The sequence below is a fragment of the Platichthys flesus genome, chromosome 10, assembly GCF_949316205.1.
Source record: "Platichthys flesus chromosome 10, fPlaFle2.1, whole genome shotgun sequence".
Classification (NCBI taxonomy): domain Eukaryota; kingdom Metazoa; phylum Chordata; class Actinopteri; order Pleuronectiformes; family Pleuronectidae; genus Platichthys; species Platichthys flesus.
This window is the reverse complement of record NC_084954.1, coordinates 11,279,915-11,307,170: the sequence shown is the minus strand read 5'-3', so window position 1 is coordinate 11,307,170 and position 27,256 is coordinate 11,279,915. Positions and strand designations below refer to the sequence as shown.

Sequence of the window (27,256 nt, the reverse complement as noted above, 5' to 3'; positions counted from 1 at the left end):
CGATCTTTGAGTTAGTTTGTATCTCTTACTTGTGTCAAATTGAGATTACTCATCTCAATTTGAAGTTGATTTGATGTAAGCCCTTGTACCTCAAAGTAAATATGTGGAATATGGCCACTAAATGCAAAATAGCAGGCTTCCTGTTGTGTTTTTCAAGTTGCACTCAGACTTTTCTTTTTGTCTGGTCATAATACACATCGTATTTCTGAAGATCGGTCAATGTGAACATGTTCCCTTACATGTTGCTAGGAATGATTTATAATATTTAATAATCCTTACAATTTCAATAGGGCCTCACTTTCTATCAGTGCCTTTCAGTCATCGGGCCCAAAAAAAAACAAAACCAAAAAAAAATCAAATTAATGATTGATTTGATTTTGTATGAAATTGTAGGGATTATTATTATATTATAAATTATTCTGACCGAAAAATCAATACACATGTGTATCATGACCAGACAAACAAAAAAGAATATAGGTGAAATTTGAAAAACGCAACAGGAACCACGCCTGTCAGTGCTCAGGCCCTAATAAGCTGTCCATGCAGGAGTTTTGTTTAAAATGTATCTTTGGCAGCAGTGTTGAGGAGAAAATGTATGATCTGAAGTCTTTTTATTGCGTATTTAGATTCAATCATGCTGTTAGTTGCACTAGAGTAAAGGTGTAGATAGATATACTGTACTTTTTACTGTAAGAAAAAGCAAAATGCAGAGAAAAATAAAAATAGTTTCTGACAGAGTTAATAACTGCAATTCTACATTTACCCATTAATATCCAGATGTATTTCTGTATTTCTATTTCCGTGTGTTAATTGGGTTCGCAGGGTAACATAGGATCTTCTAATTCTATCTTGAGTTGACATTAATATAGACATTAATTAACTGAAGAAATGCATAAATACATGTAGAAATAAATAAGTAGAAATACAGCATGTCTTTATTCATCTTTTTCATTTATTTTTTATATTTAATCATTTATTTATGCATTTATATACATATATTTTATTTTGTCCTCCATATATATCAGCCTTAGGGATTTTACATAAAACCGCACAGGTCTCTCTGGCTGACTGTAGGTAATTTCTGTATGTGTGGGTGGCACAGGTCACTGAGTTACATTTTTTGGTGTAAACATAAAAACATGTGTATGTAGAAATGCAGAAGTCAATCAATTGATACATGTACATGAAGATAATCCAGTGAAGGACTGGTATGACAGAGGCCATTCAGGGATATTTCGCTCACTGTTACTTAAATAACACTTCACACTTGCTACTTTTACTCACAGTTAAGTATTTGAATCTAAACTTATTTTTTACCACAGATAATAAAAGCACATCAGGGCCCTTCGTGACAAATGATATATAGTCGCTTTGCGAAAAGCGGATGTTTTCCACCCGGTGCACTTCCGGTTGGCTGAGCTAACGTTAGCGGTGCAGACAAACAGTAAACCCGGGACAATGGCAGTATTAGACTAGCTCTGCGAGAGGCCTGAGGATGAGGAACATACTAATAATGGTGCTTCTGGCTCCATGCTGGGTCAACGGAGCTGTCAAGTCAAGAGCTACCAACGAGGACCACCTCGAGGAAAACCCGGAGTTCGGTGAGTAACTTAGCGAGCTAAGCTAACGTTAGCCTTAAAGTTAATGCTAGCTCTCATATGAATGCTAACGGTAACAGCGGCTATTATGAATGTAAAGTGTTTACGTTGCCCTTCATCTCTTCTTATAATCAATGTCGCTGTTTGTTTATTACGTCATAAAGTGTGGAGTCGTAGGTTAGGGCTAGCTACTAAAATATAACCACATCATATAATTTGAGGAACTGGGTTTGTCAGATCCAGTCACGAGTCTGTGCAGGGACACTGTTAGTTACTGACTCTTCTTCTTCTTTTTCTTCTTCTTGTGTGTTTTCCAGATGTTCTGAACTCCTTCCTGTCGGACTTTGAGGTGCTGCCATGGTCGGGCCTCCAGCTGCACTCAGTCAGGAAGAGGGACGTCCACACCCAGTCCCACCTGGAGCGGCTGGTGAGCTTCACAGCCCTGCACAGGTACAGCAGCAGCCACATGTCTTGCGATCCAACTCAGTAGATCTGTGGAGTAGTGTTTGCATGGAAGGATCTAAAATGGAAGATTTCATAATCTTGTTTATCTGGCTAATGATACAATATGTAGGTTTAAAAAGTAGAGCTCGGCAGATTTGACCGTCTGTTATTGGTATTTGGACGCGAGCTTTACTTGCTGAAAGAAAAATGTGACTGAGGCTTTAACTGTAAACTTCCCGAATTTATTCATAGTTATAACACAAATAAAACCAAATTATAGTTCCAGAATTAAAATAATAAACACATTTCTCTTAGATTTAATGTAAAAAAAAATGCACACAGCTTTATTCTGCAAAATGAACGTTTTCATATTGTTGCATATTGGCAAATGGGAATGCAGATGCAAATATGTCTTTCCAAGGCTCATAGCAACTGCTTTTTATAGGTCAAATGATAAACTGGTCGATTAATACAAACTATTTTATAGTTGATGGTGAAAGTCTACAGTCTGTCATGTGAAAATGATCAATGTGAATATTCTTTGTTTGCCAATCACAGTTAGTCTGATTCCTGTGTGAAATTCCAACTTTTTGTTACAGTCCTTCAACCGAAAATTACTTTAAAGATTGATTTTCATTACTCAGATGGCTTCATATTAACCGCAGCTGATCCTTGGAATGTTTCTTTGATAACTACACATAATGTAGTATTAACTTTATAATTTCAAGTTATCCTCTTGACTTTTAGTACATAAATAGCTGAAGATGCATCTTAACCTCAGCTGATCTTTGGGATGTATATTTGTACAGAACTAAAGCTGAGGATTTTGACCCCCAGTCAGTTCAGTTAGAGTCACACTAAGAGAGAATCACGTCACTGCCTTTATGGACAGAATCTACAGTTACAGCCATCATACTGACGACTCTGTCAATATACTGTTCATACGATCCTGCTTGTGTTTGTGTTTAGACAAGAATTTTAAATATAAGTTGTGTGTGTCACTAAATATGACCCAAAAACCACAGTGTTTGGGTTAATGCTTATGCCTGTTTTTCATCTTCTTTTTCTGACTTCAGGCATTTCAAGCTTTACTTGACTACCAACACGGCACTTTTCACTGATGACTTCAAAGCTGTGTTTGTAGATAAACATGGGATGGAGGAGAACTATGATATTCAGCTTCAGAACTACTTCACAGGACATGTTGTTGGTAAGTTACACGATTAGGGATTAATTAATTATTTTATTTTTTTACAAAATATGCCCCTTTCCTAAGAGTCTTCATTTGTATGTGCAAAACAAGTCAATTTAAATAAGAAAAAATTGACATTTAAGAACTTAATCTGAGAAATTACAATCAAATAAGTGACTTAATTGTTGAATATCAGGAGTAACTACAACGTTTTGGTTTATTAAGCACTGTTTTGTTCAGATGATACTGGCTGACATGATACTGAGCCAATATATGTGTGCACCTCATATGAAGAGAGTACAGGATACGGGCTGTTGTTAGTCTTTCATTAACAGTAACCTTACCTGTTTTGTATCTGCAGGAGAGGAGAATTCCCGTGTGCAGGCACACATAGACGGAGATGAGTTTTCAGCTCACATTCTAACTGAAGAAGCAGAGTACAATGTAGAGGTAAGGAGTCTCTGTGAAACCATTGTTTCTGTGGAGGGACCGTCCATCGGGTTTTGACAGTTGTGAGGCCACAGTATTGAAACTGTTATGAACTTATAGGCTTTACCAGAGCTAAGAAAACCAAGCAAAGGGCAGATGTTCCACGTAGCATACAGTAAATCCAGCACTACAATGATATAGTCTGTAAATCTGGGGAGCTTTTAAGTGTGCAGGTGACTTTTTCAGTTTTCTTATTTAAAAAAAATTCTATAAAGGTGAATTGTTTGTACATTTCACGAAGCTGTCGAGTGCCATATTCCGCCTTTTTACACTGTCATCATGGTCATACTCTCTCCATCTTGTGACCGTCTCTGACCCATATGTTTCACTCTTTGTGTTTTTGTCCATACAGCCCATATGGAGGTTTACAGACTCCCCTAATGACGGCAGGTTGTTGGTTTATCGCTCCGAAGACATCAAGAATCTGAGTCGCATCGCCTCACCAAAGGTGTGCGGTTACGTCCACATGGAGGACATGGACCTGTTGCCCAAGACTACCAGGAGGGATGGGCAGGAGGTGGAACAGAAAGAGGGTGAGCTCGGCTGTCTTTTTTCCCTCACTAGAATTGTTGTCTTTTTCAAATGTGTTCACATTTCTTCCTGTGAAGTGGTAATGTGAAGATAAAGATCAGAAATCTGGTTCAGCCTGTTGTGGAAAGCAAAGAGTAGATAGAGAGTAGGAGGATGATTAATGATTTAAGGTGGAGAGAAGGAGGGAGGAGGAGGGTGTAGTAGTGAGACAAAGGAAGTGGGTGTTAGATTCTGTAACAATCACTTTTATCACAGCCTTTTTTTTATCTGTAAAACATAGCCTCTTTTATGCACATACACACAACTGACAAGTGGGTATTATGTAAATGCATCTGATTCTCTTGTGCTGTGTTAGAAACGTAAAGGATATAATGCTGATATGTGCCCAGAGGAGATTTCTATAACAACACTCACTGGCTTCTGGTTGAAAGCACTCGTTGGGGAGATGAGTCGAGGTGAAGGTTCTTCTGGAGGAGGCATTCAAAATCATGGAGGCTTAGCGGCCCAATGAGAATACTCTCAGTTGTCACTGGTCTCCCACTGCTTTTTGTGGAAGCCAGAGCGATGCACACCCACACTCTTGAGCAGTGAAGAGTCATGTGTACAGAACAATGTAATGATCGAATGAGGTTTCTTACTGTTGTCTTGTTGATCTTCAATTACTCAGATTTTTCGAGTGGAATTTAAACATGCTACACACATATTCTACAGGGAGATTATATGAATAGATTCAATTAAAGAAATATTTTGAAATTAGAATAATTTGGGCTTCAACTATGATCATGTTTTGTCTGACCAGTAGATGTACTGGAGAAGCTGTAGCGAGACAATGTTTTGGGTTTTTGCTTCTGATATACAAAAATATTTGCCAGTGAACTTTAATGCGAATGGACTAATTAAATTATAACTAGGACTTTGTATTTAATTATTTAATCTCTCAGAGGACAAAACTTATTAGACTTTATACATTTATTACTGCGAGAGGTGGCTGCTCTGCTCTGATAGCGTCGGGGTGACAGAGAAGAAAGTGCTGTCAAAGTTTAGTTCGGCTTTTACATGATTCACTTATTAGCATAATATCAAGATGATCGCCTATGAAGGTAAAGAGTTTATCCTGAAAATTGCTGCTCCAACTGTTAAACTGAATTGAAACATAACTGTATAGTGTGTTTGTTAATTCTGCTTCGGTTTACAGTGACTTTCTAATCTAATTGTAAACGTAAACATCAGACCTTTCCATTATGTGCTCAGGCCTTTTCCTTCATGTTAAACATCAGCTTTACACTGGCTTTAAGAACCAAGGCAGAGCTTAATCCGTTCACAGGCAAACGTTAAAGAAGACATGTTGCTTGATGTCAAAATTAGGGCAATTAATGATGGGAAACTGGAGCGTGGCCTCATTCCTTTACTTCTTACTGTCCCTATTTATTTGTAAGGTTAATCTGTTAGATTTTTAAACATATGATAATATCCTCTTTTTGCTGTTTTTCAACCTCTGTCCATTTTTCTTCTAAATAATTAATCTATCAAACTGCTCCTGCTGCTTCTTCCTTGTAGAGAACCACCACAGAGAGAAAAGACAGGCACACGACCACAAGAAGAACACTTGCCCCCTGCTGCTGGTCGCAGATTACCGCTTCTTTAGACACATGGGCCGTGGACAAGAGAGCGTCACTCTCAACTACCTGGTCTGACTTTATGATCTTATGTACAAAACATAGCTCAGTATGGAAGAGAGACATTTAAAGCTTTAACATGTATTCTTAGGGTATCAAACCCTAACCTGATATATATTATAAGTATGTTTTATACATTATCTGTGGAGAAATCATTCTGTTGTTTGCTTAAATCATTATTGCTGAGTAATTTATTTTTATTTTCTCACTTCAGATTGAGCTGATTGATCGAGTTGATGACATTTATAGGAACACAACGTGGGATGATGAATTTGAAGGCTATGGGGTTCAGATCCATCAGGTCTGTAGTGCTGTCTGTGTCTCGTATTCAATCCAGTCACTTGTCGAAGTAAAGCTGAGAATAAAAGTCCTGCAGAGTTCGAGAGCTGCATTTTTCTGAGGAACTGAAAGCTTTTGTGTGTGGCTTGTGGGGTAATTGAATTTGTTCCACGAGCTGTGGGAATGAATGGAGACACTGTTTTTCATACGATGAGTTGTGGGTTTCCTCTTAAAAGATATGCATTCATTTAGCTACTCAGAGTTATATTCCATTTTTTTTTGTCACGCTAAAGTCAAGAAGAAATGTCATATATATATATATCTATCTATCTCCAATATGTCATGTGTGTCATAGCTGCCGCTGTAAGTCTGGGGTTAGGCCAGCTATGAAAGCCATTGTTTTAGTTTACTTTAATTTATAATTCAACAGACATTTGAGAAATAAATGTAATATCTACTATGTATTTTGAAATCTTGATCTTTCCAGACTCTAAATAAAATCATAAAATTGCGTAATTAAACACAAGGAATTTACTTAAATAACATCCTTGGTTGCTGTTCTCAGATGATTATCAACAAGGAGCCTACGAGGCCTCCCCCTGGTCATGCTGGCAACGGCTGGGTCCACTATAACATGGAGAACAGCCCTGTGAAAGGAAAAGAGGTGTGGGACGTGAAGCGGCTGCTTGAGGTAGGAATAGTGTGGAAACTTAATTTTATTCAAAGATTGAAGAATTCGCATAAATGCAAAAAATCCTCCATACTGCTGCACCACCCCTCACCATAATAATGCCGAGGAATTGCGGTTGTGAATGTGTTTGTGGGGAGAATCTCCCGCTGACTTGTGCGTGTGTGTGAGTGAAAGGAAAACTCTGGATATTAAGTCTGCACCAAATTATCCGGATTTTACCCACAGGTCATCCTTATAGCTTTAATGATCGATATCATTTATTTTGTTATTGTCTTTTCGTTTAAATAAACCTATTCTAATTCTACAGTTGGTATATAATAATTCCTCTTGTTCCCTCAGCAATTCAGCTCAGACATCGCTGGCAACGCCTCCACTGTGTGTCTGGCCCACCTGTTCACCTACCAGGATTTTGATGAGGGCACATTGGGGCTGGCCTACGTGGCCCCCTCCAAAGCTCAGGCCCTGGGCGGCCTCTGCCCAAAACGTAAGAGCACAACGACAAATCTGTATGTATTGTCAAATAATGTTTAAATTACAAGGTCAGTGAAATATTTTAGTCATCTTGCTCTTCTTGTGCTGCTTGTGTTATATGTTTTAGCGACTATGTTTCTATAGCATGAATATTTTTTAATTAATGGGAAGTTAGTTGTGTTGATTTAGGAATACTGATCTGGGGATTTATAGCAGTTACAAAGGATTAAGTTGAAGCCATCCCATTCAAAAGGGAGGGCTGCTTGTGTAAGCCTTTTGAGAAACTAAACAAACACTGTCTTCTTTCTCTGATTGTCATTTTGTAGCTTACTACCCGTCTCATTCCATCAAGAAGCCCAGTTACCTTAACACGGGCTTGACCAGCACCAAGAACTACGGCAAAACCATCCTCACAAAGGTCTGTTTCTACTTCATTCTCAACCGCAGTCTTTGACAAATATAATTAGTGGGTGCACTCGGCCTCAGTCAGGATGTTATGCAACTTGCCAACCTGCCAAATTGGGATTGGAAGTAGAGCAGACACTCCTTTTTGTGTGGGTGTTATGAGTAATGATTATACCACGTTGCATTTTGACACTTACAGTAACAGTGTATTGAATGCTCCACGAACAAGTTTCTGCATAGTTTCAACACATTCATTTGACCTTGATTTGGAGCTATTCTGTAAACTCTAAGATGACTTGTACGTGCAGTAACTTCTCTGTAATGAGTAGTGCAACACTGAAACACCAGCACCTTTCTATTGAATAGTAACAAGTATTGTCAGTCCTTGTTGAATTTTTATATTAACGTTTTATCATTGTTTGTTCTCTAAGTTAGAATTGGTTCATATTTTCCAATCCAATATTGTTTGTTGAATCCTTCTTCACATCCCAATTAGCCATCAAAAGTTTTCAAGAATAAAAAATAGAAGAAGGCTGGTGTCTGTGGCCTTTGCACGACTGTGATAACAACATCAGATCATTTTTTTCAAACCGAGCACTGACCGACTTGTCTGCCTGTGCTCTCACTACGCATAACCGGAGTCTTCAACCTTGGAGATGAACACCACTGAAGCAGAGACGATAGCGAGCAGTTAGCGAGCGAGTCACACAAAGGCTGGCTCGTAGGCGTTGACAGATATGAGCCTGTTCGTGTGTTTTTGAGGCGTAGCTTAGACAAGAGGGCTGATAAGTGGGTTGAATTCTTTTCAACCCTTCTTCTAGTGTAGCCTGCTACTGCTAGCTCGTCCAGCATTACCAACCCTAGATTTAATGCTCATTTATGCTTTCTTTACATACAAAAAGAGATGTGTCCACTTGCCCCAGTACTGCTTTTATTCGTATCTGTAAGATTTGAACAAATATGGACAAAATATATGTAGAGCACAGCAGAAGAGTCTTTAATAAATCTGGTGTGTTTGTGTCTCATCAGGAAGCGGATCTGGTGACCACTCATGAGCTGGGCCATAACTTTGGAGCAGAGCACGACCCTGACAACATCCCCTACTGTGCTCCTAGTGACGACCACGGGGGGAAGTTTGTCATGTACCCCATCGCAGTGAGCGGGGACCATTACAACAACAAGGTACACACAAGTCAAAAACTGCTTTTAACCTCAACATGCAGCGTGATGCCACAGACGTATAAATAAATATATAAAACAATCCGTGCTGTCAGTCACGTAAGAGGACTCATTGAGTTAATAATGGCAAAGTGAAATGTGAAAAGGTGTGAATACCAGTTCTGAACGAGCTGTCCTGATCAGTGTTATGTAATAGTGAGTCACAGACACTGTTGTGAAATGTGACAGACAGTAAATGTACTTTACCTCCTCCGTCACCAGCTTTTGCAGCAAATTTATATGTGACTTTGAAAGAGCTGTTGATTATCTGTTGTGGCTTTATCGGCAACTGAACCTCTACAAGATATCTGCCAGGGTTTTACACTTCTTCTTAATCACATAAATATACATAAAAAAGACTTGATACAAAGGCAATGCAACTGTTGATGTGATTGTACATGCATGCTTGGTTTTGTCAAAAGACAACATTCCTTACAGGCAAAATCCTTGTTACAGCAAGATTGTGTACTTTTTAATTGATGGAGCTTATTTTAGTTTCATGGCAGCACTTTATCACCATGTCCTCGGCATCCACTCCCAGCTAATATCTAACCTCACTCTACTTGTCCTTTTCCGCCTCAAGCGTTTCTCCAACTGCAGCAAGATCTCCATAGGAAAGACATTACGTTCCAAAGCTCCAATGTGCTTCAAGGAGAGGAACAGTAAGGTGTGCGGGAACTCCAGAGTGGAGGAGGGGGAGGAGTGTGACCCCGGGCTACTCCACCTAAATGATGACCCCTGCTGCTCCTCCAGCTGCAAGTTCAAACATGATGCGCAGTGCAGGTATGTGGCCCAAAAGATCCTCCGCAAGAAAATGTAGAAAACCAAAGACATCAATTATAAATACACACACAAAGATCAGGTTGATTCATTGAACTTGACTTAATGATCAGAACATGTTTGTTGCTCGTGAGATTCACATGCTCTTGTTCTCTTAACAGTGACCGAAACAGTCCCTGCTGTTTGAATTGCAAGTTTCAACAGGCAGGTGTGAGGTGTCAGGAACCCATTAGTGCAACCTGTAAAGGCATATCCTCCTGCACAGGTGAGCGCCACCTGCTGGTTTATCACGAGAGCTGCAGCAATCTCTGAAGGGCTGTTTGCCACCCTTATTTATTTAAAGGAAATACTGTGAAAAACTATATTTCTTCTGTTCTTTGACAACTTAGGCAACAGCAGCCAGTGTCCACCTCCCGAAAATGCACTTGACAACACTGTGTGTGTTGACAGCGGCCGCTGTCACAAAGGAGAGTGCAACCCGTTCTGTGAGGCCATGCAGAAACTTCAGTCCTGTGCTTGCAACGGTAAAATATGTTGATTTGTCTCAAGAGCAGGGGAAACTGTGCAAGAGCCCCAAACTGATAAAAGCTAATCTGGATGATCTGTTTCAGAGATGTGACTCTGGTGATTTAAGATAATAATCAAATACAATCCTAACTTTGGGGAAAACACTTTTTTTTAAGTTTAGATTAGAATTTAAACCTTGAGGTTTTGGAGGATAAATGATCAAACATCCACCCATAAGCGTTTCCCCTGCATACTGAGGCTTGAGTCCTCTGTTTACAGCCGTGGGTTCAATTCCGTCCTAACCCTTTGCTGCGCGTCTTCCCCCATATTATGTCCCCATTTAATGCTTGCTGTCCATTTTTCTATCATTTAAAAAAAAAGGCACTAAATGCATAGAAATTCAAATAAATTGCTGCAATATAGAAACTGGTTGTGCACCACATGGGAACTTTAGTTTAGCTGTTTTTGCAGATAGACAATACAGTCTCAGCAATCACTTTAGTCAGTTTAGCCTGGTAATCTCTGAATGAGCTCCCCTTTGATTAAATATTGTAATTTAATTTAACGTTGTTATAGAAATCCTCTTCTCTCTTGTTTCTAGAAACGGATAACTCCTGTAAAGTGTGCTGCAGGGGAAAAGATGGCCTCTGCTCTCCGTTCATCCAGCACAATACCAGCTTCCTTTACCTTCGCAAAGGAAAACCGTGTACTGTGGGCTTCTGTGACGGGGGCGTGAGTCATCAAACCTTTGATATCTTTCAGATCTAGAAACAGATTGGTCCTCCTTTTGTTGATCTTAACACAGTCCTGCTCTGAAATGTCTTTAAAAGTGTATTAGTGTTACAATGAGTTTCGTTCATCAACCTTTGACTTGTTAAAACAGGGAAAGTGCATGAAGCAGGTGCAGGACGTCATCGAAAGGTTGTGGGATTTTATCGACAAACTGGACATCAACACTTTCGGTAAATTTGAGAGGATGTTTTTAGATTTGAACAAGCATGGCAATGTGAAATGCTAAGAAACATTTCAATCATCACTAACTTTACCTCTCCACCAGGGAAGTTCCTGGCTGATAACATCGTGGGTTCAGTTGTGGTGTTTTCCCTCGTCTTCTGGATACCTCTCAGTATTCTGGTCCACTGTGTGGTAAGAAACTGGTTGACATTTGTATTCCCTTGCTCCCAGTGTCGTCAGTGTGCCAATAACTGCTCCTTTTTCGGATTTTTATCACTTGGGTTTAAGTCTGATCTCTTCTTCAACAACTGCAGTAATGGTGACAGTTCTGTCTGTGACTTTTTGCAGGACAAACGACTTGACGTTGAGTATGAGGAGAACACAAAGTCCTTCTACCCTCCAAGTGTAAGTTACTCCTTCTTTATTTGGATCCTGTGCATTAGCCTTGCTGCCACTCTAACACAACTAATACAATCCCATTCTTTTTGAAACAACTGACATTGCTAACAAGGATAAGGAGCTTGAAGGTGCATTTTTCAGGATGAGGCTTTTCCCTTCTCTCTGTCTGGAGATTTATCACTTTAAAAAAACAAGGTCTCACAACATGTTGATTCAGACACAACACTGCTGAAAAGGGGAAATCACCAACTATAATTAACACCAAGATTATTCTGTTGTTTGGCAGTGGGTGAAAAAAGCTTTAAAAAACGTCATGTTATAAAATGCAATAAATAAATACATTTATTACAATTATAATTAAAAACAGTTATTAGGCCATTTTAAGTTTCTTGATTTTCTACATTTTCTATCTTCTGTTCCCTGGTTTGATTGGAACTTAACTCTGATTGTAGCTCATTGAGTCAAATATTCTCCTTCTGACATGTTTTAAGGTAATATCTTGTGTCATATACAACTTTTTACAAAAAATCTGTAAAAATACATTTACTCCATCTCCCTCATTGAAAAACAAGGAGTCTCTGAATTGTTTTGAAGTTTAACTGATTGACCTAATGATTCTACGTCCAACTAGTTTAAGTTTCATTTTAATCAGTCATTTGCATCTGAACCAGTTATCAGAGGATTCCGTTTGTGTGATTACTGTCTTCTTCCATAGAAGATACATGTTAAAACACAGATTAACTATAACTGTGCATCGTTCAGCACAGTCAAGGTCAAACACCCAAGTGAGGTATCAATACGCAAAATACATTTTAGTGTACAGCTGAGACTTGAGGATTGAAAACACAAAGTTTCAGTTGTTTTATGTACGACATCAGCAATCCCTCGGTTCTCAGAGGAGTTTGAACAGATCTGGTGCTGAATGCGCTCACAGTCGTGAACATAGAGAGCAGCAGGAGAAGAAGCTTTAACACAAAGTGGTGTACACCAGGGGTCAGGTTATACGTCTGTAATGGCCGCGCTGTCTCTGCTGGGTTCAAGTTGCAAATGACACCTCCATCACTCTTTGCCTTGGCCCTTTCTGTTCTCATCGGAACTGCAGCAGATGGTGGAAGTTTGTAGTAGAGCTCCCGCCATAGGTAAGTGCGTGTACCATGGTTTGGTGTTGCGATGCGTAGCCATCGATTCCGTGAGGATGCATGGTCAGTGGCCCACGTTTGGGATACTCCTGCAGTCAGTCACTCCTTGATGTAATCACTGATCTGGCTGCACATTCACAGCCTTCAAGCTCCCTCAGGTCGTTGATCCCGAGAGGGTCTGAGTTAGAGACGCTCAAACTAAAACCGTTATACTCGACCTTATGGCTGCGAGTGTGTTGCTCTGCACAGATGTCATCAATGCAGAGTCGTCGTCGGATCAGAAATTACCTCAAGAGAACAAGGGTGCATTTGAGGAGTATTCAAACAGAGAGAGGGCCCAACAGGTCGCACCGTGTCGTCTTTATGTGAAAACCTATGGAGTGTGTCAGCATTTTACGTTTGCATCGGCTGCTGCTCTAAGCCACACGATGAGGGCAATGTCGTTTCGGTGATTGTTCCTTTTCTTTGATTGTTTCTTAGCCTTTTTTCTTTTTGTAATTTGCTGTTTGCACTGTGTCAAGTCGTTTGTCAGGTCTGATTCAGGACTTGTGGAGACTGAGGACACATTCCGCTATAGATTTTTCTCACAGCAGACATTTTGAATAATAAATAAATGGTAATAAGATAAAAAGGCCAGGTTCTAAGTACATTGATGACAGATAACCTGACTTAACTAATCCTGTTAGTGAGTCTGTTTGCTCCATATTAGGGTCCAGGTGCCTTTAAAGGGACCGCAGGTATTATAAGTATTAGTTACACTTCTGTTTGTGAAAACACAGAATGTCCACTGTGAGGAAGATTTACTGTTTCACTCATTCCAACTTCCCGTTATTTTCTTTAGTATATTAGGAATAAATTGACGGTTACTAGACTAAAATGACTGTATGTCACATGGTTAAAGTTAAAGGATGATGAGAAGTATCTGAGTAGTAAAAAGGGAATGACTTCAACCTCAGTCAGAGACCCTCGGCTCTGATGTGGTTCTAACTCGCATGTTGTTGTTTTTTCGCTCTTCAGAGTCAAGAAATGCTGAACAACCTCGAGTCAGTGTCAGGCATGCGCATCGTCAAACCTCCTCAGCCTCCCTACTCCTCCGCCGGCCGGACCGCGCCCTCCTTCCAGCCCCTGCGGCCTCTTCCGCTAAGCCAGGTCGGGGCCCCCCCTGTGGCCAGCAGCAGCAGCAGCACCAGCAGTACCCCGGCCCCCGGCCCGAGTTACGTCCCCACCCCGGACAGCGCCGGGGGGTTGCGGATGGCTACCATCCAGGAGGACAACAGCAGCGACTCTCACCTGGGAGAGGAGGGCCTGTCGGACGATTTCACAACCGCAGGAGCCTGCTCGTCGGCTACGAAGTCCTCCTACGAGGATCTGACAGAGCAGAACCAGCCGGGCCGAGAGCGGCGGCGCCTCCAGAGGCAGGACTGCATTGAAACTAAAGAGACCGAGTGCTGAGTAAACCATCCGCACTTTAAAAGCACCATCTTGTACATGCGACCTGCGAGTGTTTTAGGGAACATGCAAATATTAGCAGCTGCATATGCTTTTTTTTTTTCTTATCACAAGTCACATACACAAAGAGTTTAGAGGGAAAATCCATGTCATTTAGATCACGTTTCTAAGAGCATGTCAGGCAACACTGGATATTACTCACTTCCTTGCATTGAGTTACTGAGAAATGATTCATGAAAAGTCTAGACTCGCTGTGAGTGCAGACAAAATAGTTGTTGTGTGACTTAAAGTTTATGTGTGAAATAATGCTGTGCCTTTCTCAGTGAGGCAGACGACATCCTGGGCCAGAAGAAGCCTTGGAAACCGGAGGGCCTTGTGGATAAATTCACATTGACCAGGTTCTAAAAACACATCGTCTAGTGACAGTAGATCGGCCCATACCTCCGTCATGGCCCGACTGTCCTCTTAAAGTCTATCAAGCTCCACCGAATTGCAAAGACTCCTAGATATTAGTCTTCTTAGTATGTTTTCTTAAGAAAGCGTGAGTCCTTTCTCACAAAGTATCCTGGATCGTATTGACTAAATCGTTTTTTTGATAATAATTTTATTCCTAAGAACAAAAGCAAGAAATCTAATTACATTGATCCCGAGGCTCTGTCTGCGTGCTGTGTTTAAAGTTCGATGGTGGACCATCAGAACAAATAGGCCTCTAGTTAACTGTGTCAATCTCGACTTTCCTGCTCAACTCGCCTGTTAACGGGTGAAAGATGTTAATGTTATTGATGTTGTTGCCGTGGTTATTTACCCATCGTGGGAAACATGTCAGTGCGATACACCAAACAGAAAACTTGATTTAAAAGACTTGAAGTATTTTTCACATCACCAGAGTTTCATTAAGTTTTGTACATGCTCTTACTGTTGTCAGGAATTGATGCTTTGAAAAATCACAGGCCTGTTCATGTTTTTGACTCACTTGTTACTCCTGTGCAAGGAATGAGCGGAAGTCTCTCCAGCGTTACACTTACTGTATTTGTTCAGCTGTTGAATCTTAAAGAGAATCAAAGTGTCAGTTTTTTGTGTGTGTGTGAGTGATATGAAACAACATGGTGCCTTTTCAGATTTTGTGCCTCGCTGTTCCTAACGGTTTTATGGAAAGGAGAAGAGAATATTCCCGGTAGATGAATGCAGACAATGCTGAAATGTATTTCAAAAGAAACCATCCGAGGTGTTCAGATATTACGTTTCCACTTTGTTTCTATCCTTGTGCCAATGTGAGTTTGTGCCCCTTTTCTCTTTTTTTTTTTTAAGACTGTCTCTGTCGCCTGCTGTTTTGTTATAATAATAAAATCTGTAATTAACTGTATGTTGAAAATGAGTCGACTGTGTAGCGAACATAAGCTCAACCGGATGGATGTGAACTGTGACACAATTAGAAAATATTTGTATCTAATATTCTGATGTTTTTATTGTTTGTTTCTTTCTCTACAAATATTCACCATCGTCTTCCCCTTTAAATGTCATGCTTGCATCTCATCTCAAAATAAAAATCTTAAATGTGCATTTTAAACGTGAACACTTGGTCTTGTGTTGCACATCCCAGCTGCGTCAGTGACTCGCAGCAGGAATGCAGTGCAGTTTCAGGCTCCCTTCCAAATATCAAGTCCACAGTATTTTTTTTTCTAACTAATGTGCATGTGAGTGGTCACTGGTCGCAGAGCAGGCTGCTGTCGGGGCTCTTGGCGTCCACGTCTCCCCAGTAGGGCAGGATGAAGGGCAAGTGGGCCACTCGACTTTCCAGGAGCCCCCACAGGTGCTGGGCCACAAACTGGTTCCCTTTCTCTGAGAGATGGAGTCCATCAGACAGGTAGACTGTGAAGTCCTGCAGATCAGAGGACAAAACAAAGATCTTGTGATTGAAGCTGAAATTAAGCTGTCTTCAATTTCCTTACGCTCAAATAAACCCAAAGATACTGGAAATGATACAGAACAGCACAGCTAATCATCTTGTTTTGAAAAGCTGAACAGGATGTTCATGAGCATCATAGTGATGATCATGGTTAGTCCTTAAAAGCCCAACAATATTGATTTATTATTTATTGAATTACTTCAATAATTCAATCTAATAAAAGATTAGATTTTCTGTCAAGTCATGATTCAGTCTCTCTTTCTCCTTTCTCCTCCCCCTAATTCTCTCTCCCCTCTTTTGCACCCATCTCCCCTCTCCTCTCCATTTTTCTCCCCCAACCCGGTCGAAGCCGATGGCCCGGGTCTGGTTCGGCTTCTTCCAGTTAATGAGCCTCTCCACAGTCACCAAATGGATGCTCATTGTTTGGTTCATCTAAGATTTTAAAAGCCTTGGCCATCTATGTAAAGGGCCTTAGATACTGTTTATTATGATTTGGCGCTATAAAAATATAACTGCATTGAACTTAGTAAAGCTCATTTATAGATTTAGTGAAAGTTAACTTTGCCCCCCATAGTTAACTTCAAGGCCTTTCACTGAAGCTGACAAATACTGCTGCACTGTGCTCACCTGTCCATCTTTCTGCATGAGTGTCCAGAGGTCCAGGACGTCTGTACCGCACTGACCAGCGGCCTGGACACACGCCTGGGCGTACTGCCCCGCTACAGAGTTGTGTCGATTGAGAGGACATCCTGGAGGAGATGCAGGGAGACCCTTGTGATCTTTGTAGGTCTTGAGACTTTGACAATAAACGAACTAGAGAGAAAAAGACTGTGTTCACGTGTTACCTTTTAAAATACACTCCTTCTCCCAGGCTGGCTCGTGAAGGGGTGGGGGGGTGATGAAGATAACTCTGTCTGCGGACACTCCGGCTAAAGCCAGAAGCCGGATGATCTCCTTTAAGTTCTCTGAATACTCCTGCAGAGGGATGTGCTGCTGCGGGTTTTTATCTGCATGACGGGAACAGACCGGAATGAGACAGAATACATTAGATAATAATAAATATTAAAAAGACAGTGACAGGATTTGTATGTGATGTATTTAGAGTAACAGATCATTTGGATTAACTGATGAAGCAGAATTTCAAACGAGTGGATTTCCATAAAGTTGAAGGAATGTCTGTGTCTTGCCCCTTTAGACGGGAACAATGTGTGTGATCTATACTCACAGCTGCAGTATATGCTGTGTGAGTGAGTCTGTACCTTCCAGTGAACTGTCGTTGGCTCCAAAGAAAACAGTGACAGCGGCGACGTTGTTGTTGTTGATGTTGTCGTCTGAGCTGTGGCTGCTGATCAGACGAGGGAGAACGATCTTGGCCCATCGGGAGTTGTACCCGGACAGTCCTCTGTTCACCACGTCGCACTTTCTGCAGGGACAACTTCAGTCATTAGAGGGACACATTTCTACTCTGCCCCCCCAATGGTCAACTTTATTCTGTGCCCTTTGATTCTGCCGATCACGTTTATTTCATTCTCTCTGTGAGACCTGTACAATTCAAAGTAATCTTCAGTGTTGTGTTTAATTGCAGCGATGTCCGTTCACCTCTTCCTTACTGGAACCAATCACCATCAACTTCCTCTTTTAAGTTTCATGCTTGCATCACATCTTGAAATACAAATCTTTATTGATAACACTTCTGTGCATGGCACGTGCAAAAGCAATAATTAAATAATGATAATAATTAGAAGTCAATCATTATTATTACAATTTTACCACAGTTTGGTTGAATTTCATATTGAACCCCCCCCACACACACACACACACACACACACACACACACACACACACACACACACACACACACACACACACACACACACACACACACACACACACACACACACACACACACACACACACACTCTGAGCAGTCTGGGTCATGGCCTGCACATCACATCCCACAAGAGCCTCTGTAAAAAACAATGACTCATCAGATTGATGAAGAAGAACCACTCACCTCGCGAGTCTGTTAGCGATGTCTGCTCCCCACCCGTTGGGCTGAAAGGAGAACTGAGAGACACCACTGCGGGTTTATTCATCTCGAACTGGAGCTAACAGGCTAACAGCTCACGCTAACACAGGGAATATAACGTGACTCTGAGAAGTGAGTGTGGAATCGAACCTGTGTGATGGAGTCTCCGAATAAAATCACTTTGGGCCAAACGATTGTTTTCAACTTCGACATCATGAAAGTTCAACGCGCCACTGTCGGATAACTTCCGGGTGCTTGGCAGTTTGTCCACTTCACAATAAAAGTGTGAGCATCTACTATTTATATAACGTGTTAGATAAAGATAATAAAACACAAACATTCCAATTGACGTTAATTCTTTTTAACCAACTTGTGCTGGGAAACGGTCATATTTGACTTACTCCTGCATGTCTTATACTTTATACAGGAAGTGCGCAGTTCGGTTCTGCGCAGGATGTGCGTGCGCAGTTTTTTTTAATGAAATGAAATGAAATGAAATTTAATGGGCTTATAATTTTTTATATTTAATTGGATATTTGATTTTGTTATATTAGATTTTTCATCATCCTCATCATCATTTCTCCGCGCTGGTTCAGGGGTAAATGATGCTGGTCTTCACAGGTGACTCACCTACACAAGCCTGTAGCCGCCACCCTCCCACAGGAGATGATGTGCTTGTGTTTGTGTGTGTCCGCGGCGCTTCCCGGTTCTTCTCAGCACTACGCTGCCGGTGCGAACCATAGATATTTATATATCTACAGAATGCAAGAGAAAGCAGAGAGGGATTTTTACACACTGTCTGATAAAGATTCCGACAGTAAAGGCAAGGGTTAGTGATGGATAAGGTTTTCTTTAACAAGTTAAGTCTTTCATTCTCACTTTCCACCTTAAAACTATGAAATGAACTGAATTATGAACTAGTTCAGAATCTAAACTATTCATGTTTCCTTTTAGGAACTGAACTTTGAACTAGTTCATGAGAGGTGTGAACTTGCACAACAATGCTTATGCTTAAACATTAAAATCCCTGATCTATTACTATACTATACTTTTACTCGTAATATTAAAATATGAGTATTTTTTGGTGACTACAATCATATTTCCTGTAACTTTGCATTTTACTTCACCATACTCACCACTGGAGGGCGCTGCAGGTACTCGAGCCTTGCTCAGCTACCCGGATATCCGTCTTCTTCTGTTATGCCAGTAAACATGGCGGAGGTCAGGCTCTGTTTTGGAAGAGGAGCATTGGACAGATTCTACCACTTTCACCTCCGGGAGAGTTCCATTAGACGCGGTAACAGTTTAACCCAGACCTCGTCTCTGACCTCCGCCTTTCTGTCTGGTTGTTTTACAAATGGCGGACTGCAGGGAGGTGAAAGAGCCACGAACAGAGTAACCGGTGCAGCCTCACGGGACAGTTACACAAGTGGGACAGTGGATCCCGGTGCTGTGGAGGGTATCTGTGGAAATGGAAATGTCGCTGAATATCAGTGTTGTCACGGACTTAAAGATGTTTCACTTTATAATAAGACCCGGGGTCAGATTACAGGAGAAACTCTGCCTCGGTGCTGGAGTCGTACGAAGTTGGGCAGGAGTTTCCTGTACACTCAACGGGAGTGCGGGGGACAGGTTGTGTTCATCCGGGAGTTCGGGAACAATAGTACCCGATCCGAGCCCCTGTTCAGAACCAAGACCGGCTATTATGAAATGCTGGAGGTGTCACCCAGCGCCACCCAGGCCCAGATCAAAACCGCATACTACAAGCAGTCCTTCGTCTTCCACCCGGACAGAAACGCCGGCAGCGAGGTGGCCACCGTCCGCTTCTCCGACATCAGCGAGGCCTACACGGTGCTGGGCAACAAGGCGCTTCGGAGGAAGTACGACCGGGGGCTGCTCAGCCAGTCGGACCTCATCTCGACGGCCAGACCCTCCCCCTCCTCCTCCAAGGACGGCCCCGGGGGCTCCGCCACGCAGCAAGCCGACCGCGGGCGGCCTGTGGCGGGCGCCTACAACCGAGGAGAATTCTACGACTTCGACAAGTTCTTCAAGTCCCACTACAGCGATCAGCTGCAGAGAGAGCGAGAGATGCGGGCCCGCAGGGAGGACATGCTGCGGGACAGACACGAGCCGATGGTCGAGAGGAGGAGCAAGATGATGGAAATGTGCGTCGGGCTCATGGTGGTGATGGCTCTGTGTTTAACTTACAGTCTAAAACGGGGGTGATGGAGGAACGTGGACCCGGACACGGCTGCTGGACATTGACATAGATTCACCGTGCCCTTGAATGGTCACCACACTTCACACTACTGGGGAAAACACCGCCCCTGTACCAACTCTTAGGAACAGACATGAAGCTCCATCATGTTTTGTTCCTAGAGAGTGATTTTCTATAGATCACACTGTCTTCATGCAAGCTGCTAACCAAACACCGGACTGGTATAGAAGCATAGAGCTGCAACAATTCATCTCCAAACATCCACTGTCACGTCATTATCAATGAATTAGTATGTCACAAAACATCCCTCAAGAACAAATGAGAGGATTTGTTGCTTTTCTCTATCGAGAAATACCAAAGTAAATGTTTGGTCATATTTTAGACTAAATTATTAATTAGTGATGAAAACAATCCACATTTGCAGCGTGTATATGACTAATAATTCACCAGAGGACAAGTGCAGTGATCTTCTTGTCACTGTGTGAAGTCTGTGTTTATTATGTGTTGTTAGAACAGTTAAATGTCACCTGTTTCATTACCTCCATCAAGGAGGTCCGATTTTCACCCATGTCTGTTTGTTTGCTGGTTTGTAAACAAGATTACATAAACAAACTCAAACCTCAGTGGATGGATGTGGTTTGGGTCGAGGAGGAAAGAAGATGTGAGAACTTTGTGCAATAACAGACTTTTTTTCATTTCACAATTTCTGCAGGGAATAATTCATGAGTATTGATGAACAGGCATCAGTATGGAAGTGGTATCTATGAAATTTGGGGCCACTTGAATTCATTGTCGGGCCTTGGGGGAGGTAATGGTCTCTGTTGAGTGTCATTCTAATTCTGTACTGTTTTTACTCTGTGGGTTTTTATTTGCCACCCAGTTCGTCAGTGACACACACTCAGTGCCAGTGCTTGTCCTCCGTGCCACATGTTGTTGGCATGTGACCACATGCTGATGGAGGAAGATCCACTGGTTGGTTTACAACCTGGTAATGCTTCAGTTCAACTCCTTTTGGCTTTTGTAAAGTCATCTGCCTCAACAGTTTGTTTTTGACCCGGGTTTATTGCAATTTATAAAATATTTATAGCAATATAAAGAATGTCAGATGAGTCAGTTCTTGAAAATGCATTAAACAGGGGCATTCAGGATCTGTAAGCTTATGCTCACATAGGGAAGTTAAAGAATGTGCCTTGGGTAAAATTTATTGTACAAATCTTTGGTTTTATTTTGTGCCGATATTTAAAGAATAAATGATTAATGTTCAGAGCCTGTCAGAGCTCAGTGAAAAAAATGTTGCCTGATTCTTTAATTGTTTATTTATTATCCTTAGACATTAATATCAACAATGATTTAATACAGGACAACGGTGACAAAATAATTCACTAGAAACAGGTTCTTTAAAACCTTTTAGTTCAAATAACAATAAACACAGATTTAGTGCATTTAGAAATTCACAGTTCACATCACAGTTAGAAGTTAACACAACGTCAAACAAAAAGTACAGTGCAGATACATCAAAATACAGTTAAATTATTAATAAATACACGATAAACAAAAGTGCTTACATGACAAAACTGAAAGCTGAAATCCACGAAAATAAAGCCTCTCGTCAAACGGTAGCTTATTCAGTTCCTTCTCTTACATCGTAAATGCTTAGAGTTTATCCCTTAATTTGCAAGAGGCCTATCTCGTCTTTTCAGATTCAATTAAAATGAGGGGGGGAGGGGGGGGGGGACGGTTTTCAGGACGTGTACAGGTTAAACAGCTGCATTGTGTCTGATATGTTTTGTCAAATCACAAATTACAAATATGGATCCTGACGGTGCAGAAACATGGACGTCAGGCTCATCAATAAGTTACACACACTTGTTAGGCAGTGTTAAACACAAAAACACGAGCTCCTTCGTTGTTTTCTGAACGTGTGCCGCTCGCTCGTCCACTCCCCGTCCTCAGATGACCGGGTTGAGGGCGTCGTAGAGCCGCTGCACCGCCAGCTCCACCATCTCTCTCAGCGTGTCGTCCTCCGTGCACTCGTCCTCGTGGCGCACCGCCTGAGGAGGCCGGAGCAATTCAGTGGGAGATTCAAAAACAACACAGCACCAAATACGTTATCTGTGTGTCGGTGTGTCAGGCTGAGAGGCTCTCACCCTCGTCTCCAAGCAAAGAAGAACCGTCTTCCCGTCGACTGTCACCGCGATGTTCCTACCGTCACTGAAGTCCACACACTCCTCTCCAAACATGTCCCTGAGGACGGTGAGCAGACAAATCACAAAGTTCACAGAAGCAATGTTGGTCTAAAGAATTTCATTCAGTTAAATTTGTTATACTGTAGGCGATGTTATAATTGTTGGCCCAGACACTCACTGCAACATGACTTCCAGTCGGGCTTGGAAGACGTCCATGTCCATAGCAACACTCTGAGTCTGCATGACTGTTGATGAAAAAGGACTGCATCAAGGTTTTGAAGTGTTGGCACAACAAAAATTGGGTTTACACAGTTCCTGCTGTGGACAGACACTGGCAGTGGGACAAACGGACCTTTCTGAGCCCTCGGGTTCGACTGCACCTCCAGCACCACGGTGGTGACGGCGTCAGCGTACATGTCGTTCAGAGGGTTCGCTACCCACTGAAACAAGAGAAACATGGCGTCATTCCTGAGCAAGAAATGTACGAGTTGGAAAACATAAAAGTACATTTAGTAGGAAAATACATTCTATATTGAACATATTTCTCATGCAGGCCGAAAATTATTTAATTTTGAGCAAACAATTATCTTTTCTGTGATAAATAAATGTATTTGCGTGCTCACCTTTATTTATATTATAAATAGAATAATAACTTCTCTCACTTGCATTGTGTCTTTCTCCCTCTACCTCTCAACAATTTGTACACACGCTCAACTTGGTACAATTCTAAAAAGGTTGTTTAGGGTCCAATTATATCGCGAGGAGAACTTTTTTTGGTTTATTATTTATTTATTATACTTTATTATAACTCCGTACTCACCTCCAGCACCACCATCCCGACCTCGTGAGTCAGAGTGACATTTTTAAAAAGCTTCAAAGTGTTCTTCTCAGTTCTGTCCAGCTCTTCCACGTCACCTGAGACAGAACAAAAAAAAAAAGACAGTAAATACGGACTGAACTTGGATATATTGACATTGAAAACAGTTGAACTTTGCAGGAATGGAACACAACCGATATTTCCAGGTCTCACCAGTGAGGTTCCTCAGGTGGCACACGAGCAGCGAGTAAGGTCCAGTGAAGGGGATGGCCTGGCTCTGTTTAACCGTGCTCATGGCCAACTCCGTGTATGCTACAAGACAGAGCCCTCCGATCAATACCGCTGACAGCACAGTGCACAAACTGAGGACTCTGCTGTCAGCTCCCTGGTGCACAATAAACATCCATAACAAAGTCACACTAGCATCTCTGCAGCTCATCTGTTTCTGATGATCTTATTGGATTTATCATGTTTTTTTTAAGTCAGTGCGTAACTTGCAAAAAACTGGAAGCCTCAGTCTGGAGAGTTTGTGAGAAATGAAAGTGACCTACTGGAAAGGTCGGAGGGGTTGAGGATGTGGTAGTTGAAGTTCTTCTTCACCAGTATGCCTGACACCCTCTGACCCTGAGTGCACTTCTTATCCGCCAGAGAGCCCATCACCTGCGAGACGGAGCAAAGTCTGTGTCACTGTCGGTGCTGGACACAACATTCTGAAGTCTGAAGAAACACAGAGTGGCTCAAATGCTTAATGGAGGAAAGAGAACACAGGTGGTTTGTCCACCTTGGCCAGTTTCTCTCCTCTGAAGTTCAGGGTGACCGCCTCCGTGTTGCGAGGGTTGTGAACTTCGATGTGAACCTGGTCGTTATCCTCATACTCTCTGATCAGAGCAGCCTTCAGACGGGCCATCTCGTTCTGCTCCCCGTGAACCAGGATCTGAGAATAAGGAATAAGCGCGGAGAACTCAAATTACGGCCAAGAAGCATCAAAGAATTTATACCTAGGGGACAAAAAACTGCACATTTTTAACAAAACAGTTTTTTTCCTACCACGTGTGGGGGTTTGAGCGCCCGGATGAACTCGCTGGTCTGCTGGTAGTCGGTGTGGGCCGAGAAGGAGATGTAGTCCACCGACATCTTCAGCTGCAGCTTCTGTCCCGACATGGTGGTGATCTCCTCCGGCTCCGACATGATGTGCTGCAGCAAACACACAATAACACAATAAGCTGCTGTGGCTACACATGATCTCTTTCAATAGAACAAAACTGATGTAAGCTTAGATGACAAAAAAACTGTTGGACACGAGTGAACTTTTATCCAGGGAACTACATGAATCTTTGTTTCTTAAAGAAGAAACAACTCTTCACTGTCGCTGAGCTCTGACCTTAGCGAGTGTTCCCTCCACACAGTATCCGGCGATGATGACGCCGTTTCTCTTATCGGTGCACCAGCTCTCGAAGAGCTCCCTGGACAGGCCGCTCTGCATCATACCAGGAGACGCCATCACCACGCTGGGGCCGATGTCATCGAAATGATCCATGCTCTGTGAAGAACACACAGTTACAGGTCGGCAGCAGCTTCCAGACGCCACACGGAGAATACACAACATTTAACTGGGCTTAAAGAGAGGGATGCACAGTAACAGGCGCCACCTTCAGGTTGCTGATGTGCTTGAAGACAAAGGGGTTGTTGATATTTATGGCCTTGCGGATCTTATCATTCATTGCGTTGACGTACGTCTGGTACACAGCCATGCACTTCTTGGCCAGGGATGAGGCGTAGTAGATGGGAATGTCGTGGAGCTCCGGGTGGTTCTGCCAGTACTCGTCTAGAGGGGGAAACACAGCACAACCTCACAGACTTTCTGAGGGACAGATAAATGATCAAATAAAGACACAACAGACAAAACCAACTTTAAAAAGAAATGAACTAACATCCGGTTCCATCGCTCAACAGATGAATTTGTAATTTACAGATAGTTTCCTGAGCAGGGAGTAGTTCAGGACTTCTCACCCAGGATGAGCAGCAGTTCTTGGGCCCGTCCCAGAGCGAACACGGGGATCAAACAGCGACCTTCTCTGTTGACGATGTCATGCACGGTGTTACAGAACCGGGCTTCACGCTCCTCCCTCTTCTCATGGATGTGGGTTCCATAGGTTGACTCCTGCAGAAGGGAAAAAAGAACAGCATTTATCACATGAAGCTCCATTGAAGGGAGTATCCACTGTGAATTTAAAAACAAGGCCTTTATTGCATACTATGATTAAGATGTCGGGTTTGACACTGGGGATCTCAGCTGCCATCAGATGTCGGTCTTCTTGTCGGGAGAAGTCTCCTGTGTACAGCAGCTGTAGGGGAGAGGATTGCATCATCATCTTAACTTAAATGGTTTTTATGCAGAAACAGAAAATCAAAGAAACCAGGACGTCCTGTCATTCTGTACCTTGACTCCGGCTATTTCGATCATGAACATGGCCGCTCCCAGCACGTGACCAGCGTGGTAACACCAGAACTTGATTCCAGCGACCTCTTTGACCTCATGGAAGTTGATGGTCTCGATCTTTTCCATGCTCTCCTCCAGGTCGGACTCGGTGTACAGCATGTCGTCCAAAGAAATGTTACTGCAATGCATATAATGATTAAGTTACATCGAGCAGAGTAGAGAGGAACTTCTGAAGACGGATCTCTTCTCCTACCTGACTTTGACATAGTCCGACAGCAGCCAGCGATAGATGGCCTTGGTGGCGTGGGTCATGAAAGTCCTGCCTTTAAAACTGGTCTTCTGGAGGAACCAGGGCAGAGCACCACAGTGATCCAGATGAAAACTAATAGGAGGACACGTAATGAACACCAAATTACACATCAATGGTAGGGTACAGTAACTTTATTCAACCAACCCAGTACAAGCAGATGGTCTGATGGAGAAATCTAGATTCCTTAAGACTGAAGACTCACTGGCTGATGAGCAGCAGGTCGATCTCAGCTGGGTCGATCAAGTCGATGTAGGGGAGAGCGTCCATTCCCTCCAAGCCCGGGTGGATGCCACAGTCCAGCTGTGAAAATATCATTTGATTTGATTTGCCCAGGGAAATCCACACGGTAACACACACCACAACAGAACAACAATAAACCAAAACAGCAAAAATCCATCAATAACAGAAGCAGGAACAAGGTAACGATGTTAAGATGCATGTTGTCCTCGAACTAACAGGCCTGTTGTATTTAAATAATAAGAGCAAATATATTTGGTACACAATAACTTTAATCTTAGGGCTGCAACTAATATTACCTATATTTTAATCTGACTACTGACTTCTGCTTTTGTTATTATTAAATCTATAAAAAACAAAACCCATAAATATTCAGTTTTCAGTTTGATATGGAAAAAAATAAAAGCAGCAAATGAAAACACAAAACGACGACTCTATTATCAATCATTGATTTACTGATCAACTTATACATTCAGATCTATATCTATTGTATTTACCATGATTTTCCTCCCTTTGAACTCCAGGATGATGCATGATCTTCCCACTTCCTGACCAGCTCCCCTGCACACGACAAAACCCATTAATGACATTTAATTCACGTGCATTGGTTATTTCTGTGGTTCCATGTTGAGTCAACATTAATAATCTTAATGAACTCACAGCGGGCGGATAATAAGCTGATCGCTCTCCTCAGCCGGAACAATCACGTCTACTTTACGTTTCGAAGCCATGATCGCTGAATTTAACGCGTTAATTTAAAAGAGACATTATAAAAACACATCCGGTCACAGGTGCCGCTTGTGTGATGAATGAATGAGGGCGAAGACGGCACACTTCCGGTTGGTGCTCAAAAACACCGCCGACAAGAAACCAAGCGCGTGGAGAAAAGCT

The 27,256-nt window shown here is 42.1% G+C and overlaps 4 protein-coding genes across 4 annotated transcripts; 2 read left to right on the top strand and 2 right to left on the bottom strand.

Moving 5' to 3' along the window:
- The first annotated feature begins 1,385 nt into the window (after positions 1 to 1,385).
- On the top strand, positions 1,386 to 15,789 carry adam17a (ADAM metallopeptidase domain 17a). Its single transcript, XM_062396847.1, has 19 exons — positions 1,386 to 1,601; positions 1,916 to 2,048; positions 3,119 to 3,252; positions 3,596 to 3,684; positions 4,076 to 4,256; positions 5,812 to 5,942; positions 6,145 to 6,231; positions 6,775 to 6,900; positions 7,240 to 7,384; positions 7,698 to 7,789; positions 8,806 to 8,958; positions 9,578 to 9,777; positions 9,936 to 10,039; positions 10,164 to 10,298; positions 10,883 to 11,013; positions 11,165 to 11,243; positions 11,339 to 11,427; positions 11,584 to 11,640; positions 13,791 to 15,789. Exons 1-19 carry the CDS (start codon positions 1,496 to 1,498, stop codon positions 14,223 to 14,225), a joined length of 2,607 nt encoding a protein of 868 aa, XP_062252831.1. The 5' UTR covers positions 1,386 to 1,495; the 3' UTR covers positions 14,226 to 15,789.
- iah1 (isoamyl acetate hydrolyzing esterase 1 (putative)) lies at positions 15,091 to 18,420 on the bottom strand. The gene is made up of 6 exons (XM_062396848.1): positions 18,308 to 18,420; positions 18,143 to 18,195; positions 17,388 to 17,551; positions 16,974 to 17,135; positions 16,756 to 16,877; positions 15,091 to 16,101 (listed from the first exon to the last, which is right to left on the bottom strand). The coding sequence occupies exons 1-6, from the start codon at positions 18,371 to 18,373 to the stop codon at positions 15,925 to 15,927; spliced, it is 744 nt and encodes a 247-aa protein (XP_062252832.1). The 5' UTR covers positions 18,374 to 18,420; the 3' UTR covers positions 15,091 to 15,924.
- A 777-nt stretch (positions 18,421 to 19,197) lies between these two features.
- Positions 19,198 to 21,660, top strand: LOC133961877 (uncharacterized). The gene has a single exon (XM_062397244.1). The coding sequence runs from the start codon at positions 19,358 to 19,360 to the stop codon at positions 20,381 to 20,383; it is 1,026 nt and encodes a 341-aa protein (XP_062253228.1). The 5' UTR covers positions 19,198 to 19,357; the 3' UTR covers positions 20,384 to 21,660.
- A 108-nt stretch (positions 21,661 to 21,768) lies between these two features.
- LOC133961875 (cleavage and polyadenylation specificity factor subunit 3) lies at positions 21,769 to 27,221 on the bottom strand. Its single transcript, XM_062397243.1, has 18 exons — positions 27,026 to 27,221; positions 26,863 to 26,926; positions 26,331 to 26,428; positions 26,072 to 26,200; positions 25,819 to 25,996; positions 25,634 to 25,723; positions 25,389 to 25,539; positions 25,028 to 25,203; positions 24,760 to 24,918; positions 24,426 to 24,572; positions 24,160 to 24,312; positions 23,930 to 24,038; positions 23,592 to 23,690; positions 23,382 to 23,476; positions 22,914 to 23,001; positions 22,740 to 22,806; positions 22,523 to 22,619; positions 21,769 to 22,426 (listed from the first exon to the last, which is right to left on the bottom strand). The coding sequence occupies exons 1-18, from the start codon at positions 27,094 to 27,096 to the stop codon at positions 22,325 to 22,327; spliced, it is 2,073 nt and encodes a 690-aa protein (XP_062253227.1). The 5' UTR covers positions 27,097 to 27,221; the 3' UTR covers positions 21,769 to 22,324.
- Positions 27,222 to 27,256: the final 35 nt, after the last annotated feature.

What these genes read in the sequence shown, in the direction of transcription:
- adam17a (XM_062396847.1), top strand. Translation starts at nt 1,496, where the DNA reads ATGAGGAACATACTAATAATGGTGCTTCTGGCTCCATGCTGGGTCAAC. An exon ending in TGGGCTTCTGTGACGGGGGC is followed by an intron (nt 11,014 to 11,164) that starts GTGAGTCATCAA and finishes TTGTTAAAACAG; the next exon opens with GGAAAGTGCATGAAGCAGGT. An exon ending in GTATTCTGGTCCACTGTGTG is followed by an intron (nt 11,428 to 11,583) that starts GTAAGAAACTGG and finishes GACTTTTTGCAG; the next exon opens with GACAAACGACTTGACGTTGA.
- iah1 (XM_062396848.1), bottom strand. Translation starts at nt 18,373, where the DNA reads ATGATGTCGAAGTTGAAAACAATCGTTTGGCCCAAAGTGATTTTATTC. An exon ending in CAACGACAGTTCACTGGAAG is followed by an intron (nt 17,136 to 17,387) that starts GTACAGACTCAC and finishes CCCGTCATGCAG; the next exon opens with ATAAAAACCCGCAGCAGCAC. An exon ending in GAAGGAGTGTATTTTAAAAG is followed by an intron (nt 16,878 to 16,973) that starts GTAACACGTGAA and finishes CATCTCCTCCAG; the next exon opens with GATGTCCTCTCAATCGACAC.
- LOC133961877 (XM_062397244.1), top strand. Translation starts at nt 19,358, where the DNA reads ATGCCAGTAAACATGGCGGAGGTCAGGCTCTGTTTTGGAAGAGGAGCA.
- LOC133961875 (XM_062397243.1), bottom strand. Translation starts at nt 27,096, where the DNA reads ATGGCTTCGAAACGTAAAGTAGACGTGATTGTTCCGGCTGAGGAGAGC. An exon ending in TCAAAGGGAGGAAAATCATG is followed by an intron (nt 26,429 to 26,862) that starts GTAAATACAATA and finishes ATATTTTCACAG; the next exon opens with CTGGACTGTGGCATCCACCC. An exon ending in TCGGGATGGTGGTGCTGGAG is followed by an intron (nt 23,002 to 23,381) that starts GTGAGTACGGAG and finishes CTCTTGTTTCAG; the next exon opens with TGGGTAGCGAACCCTCTGAA.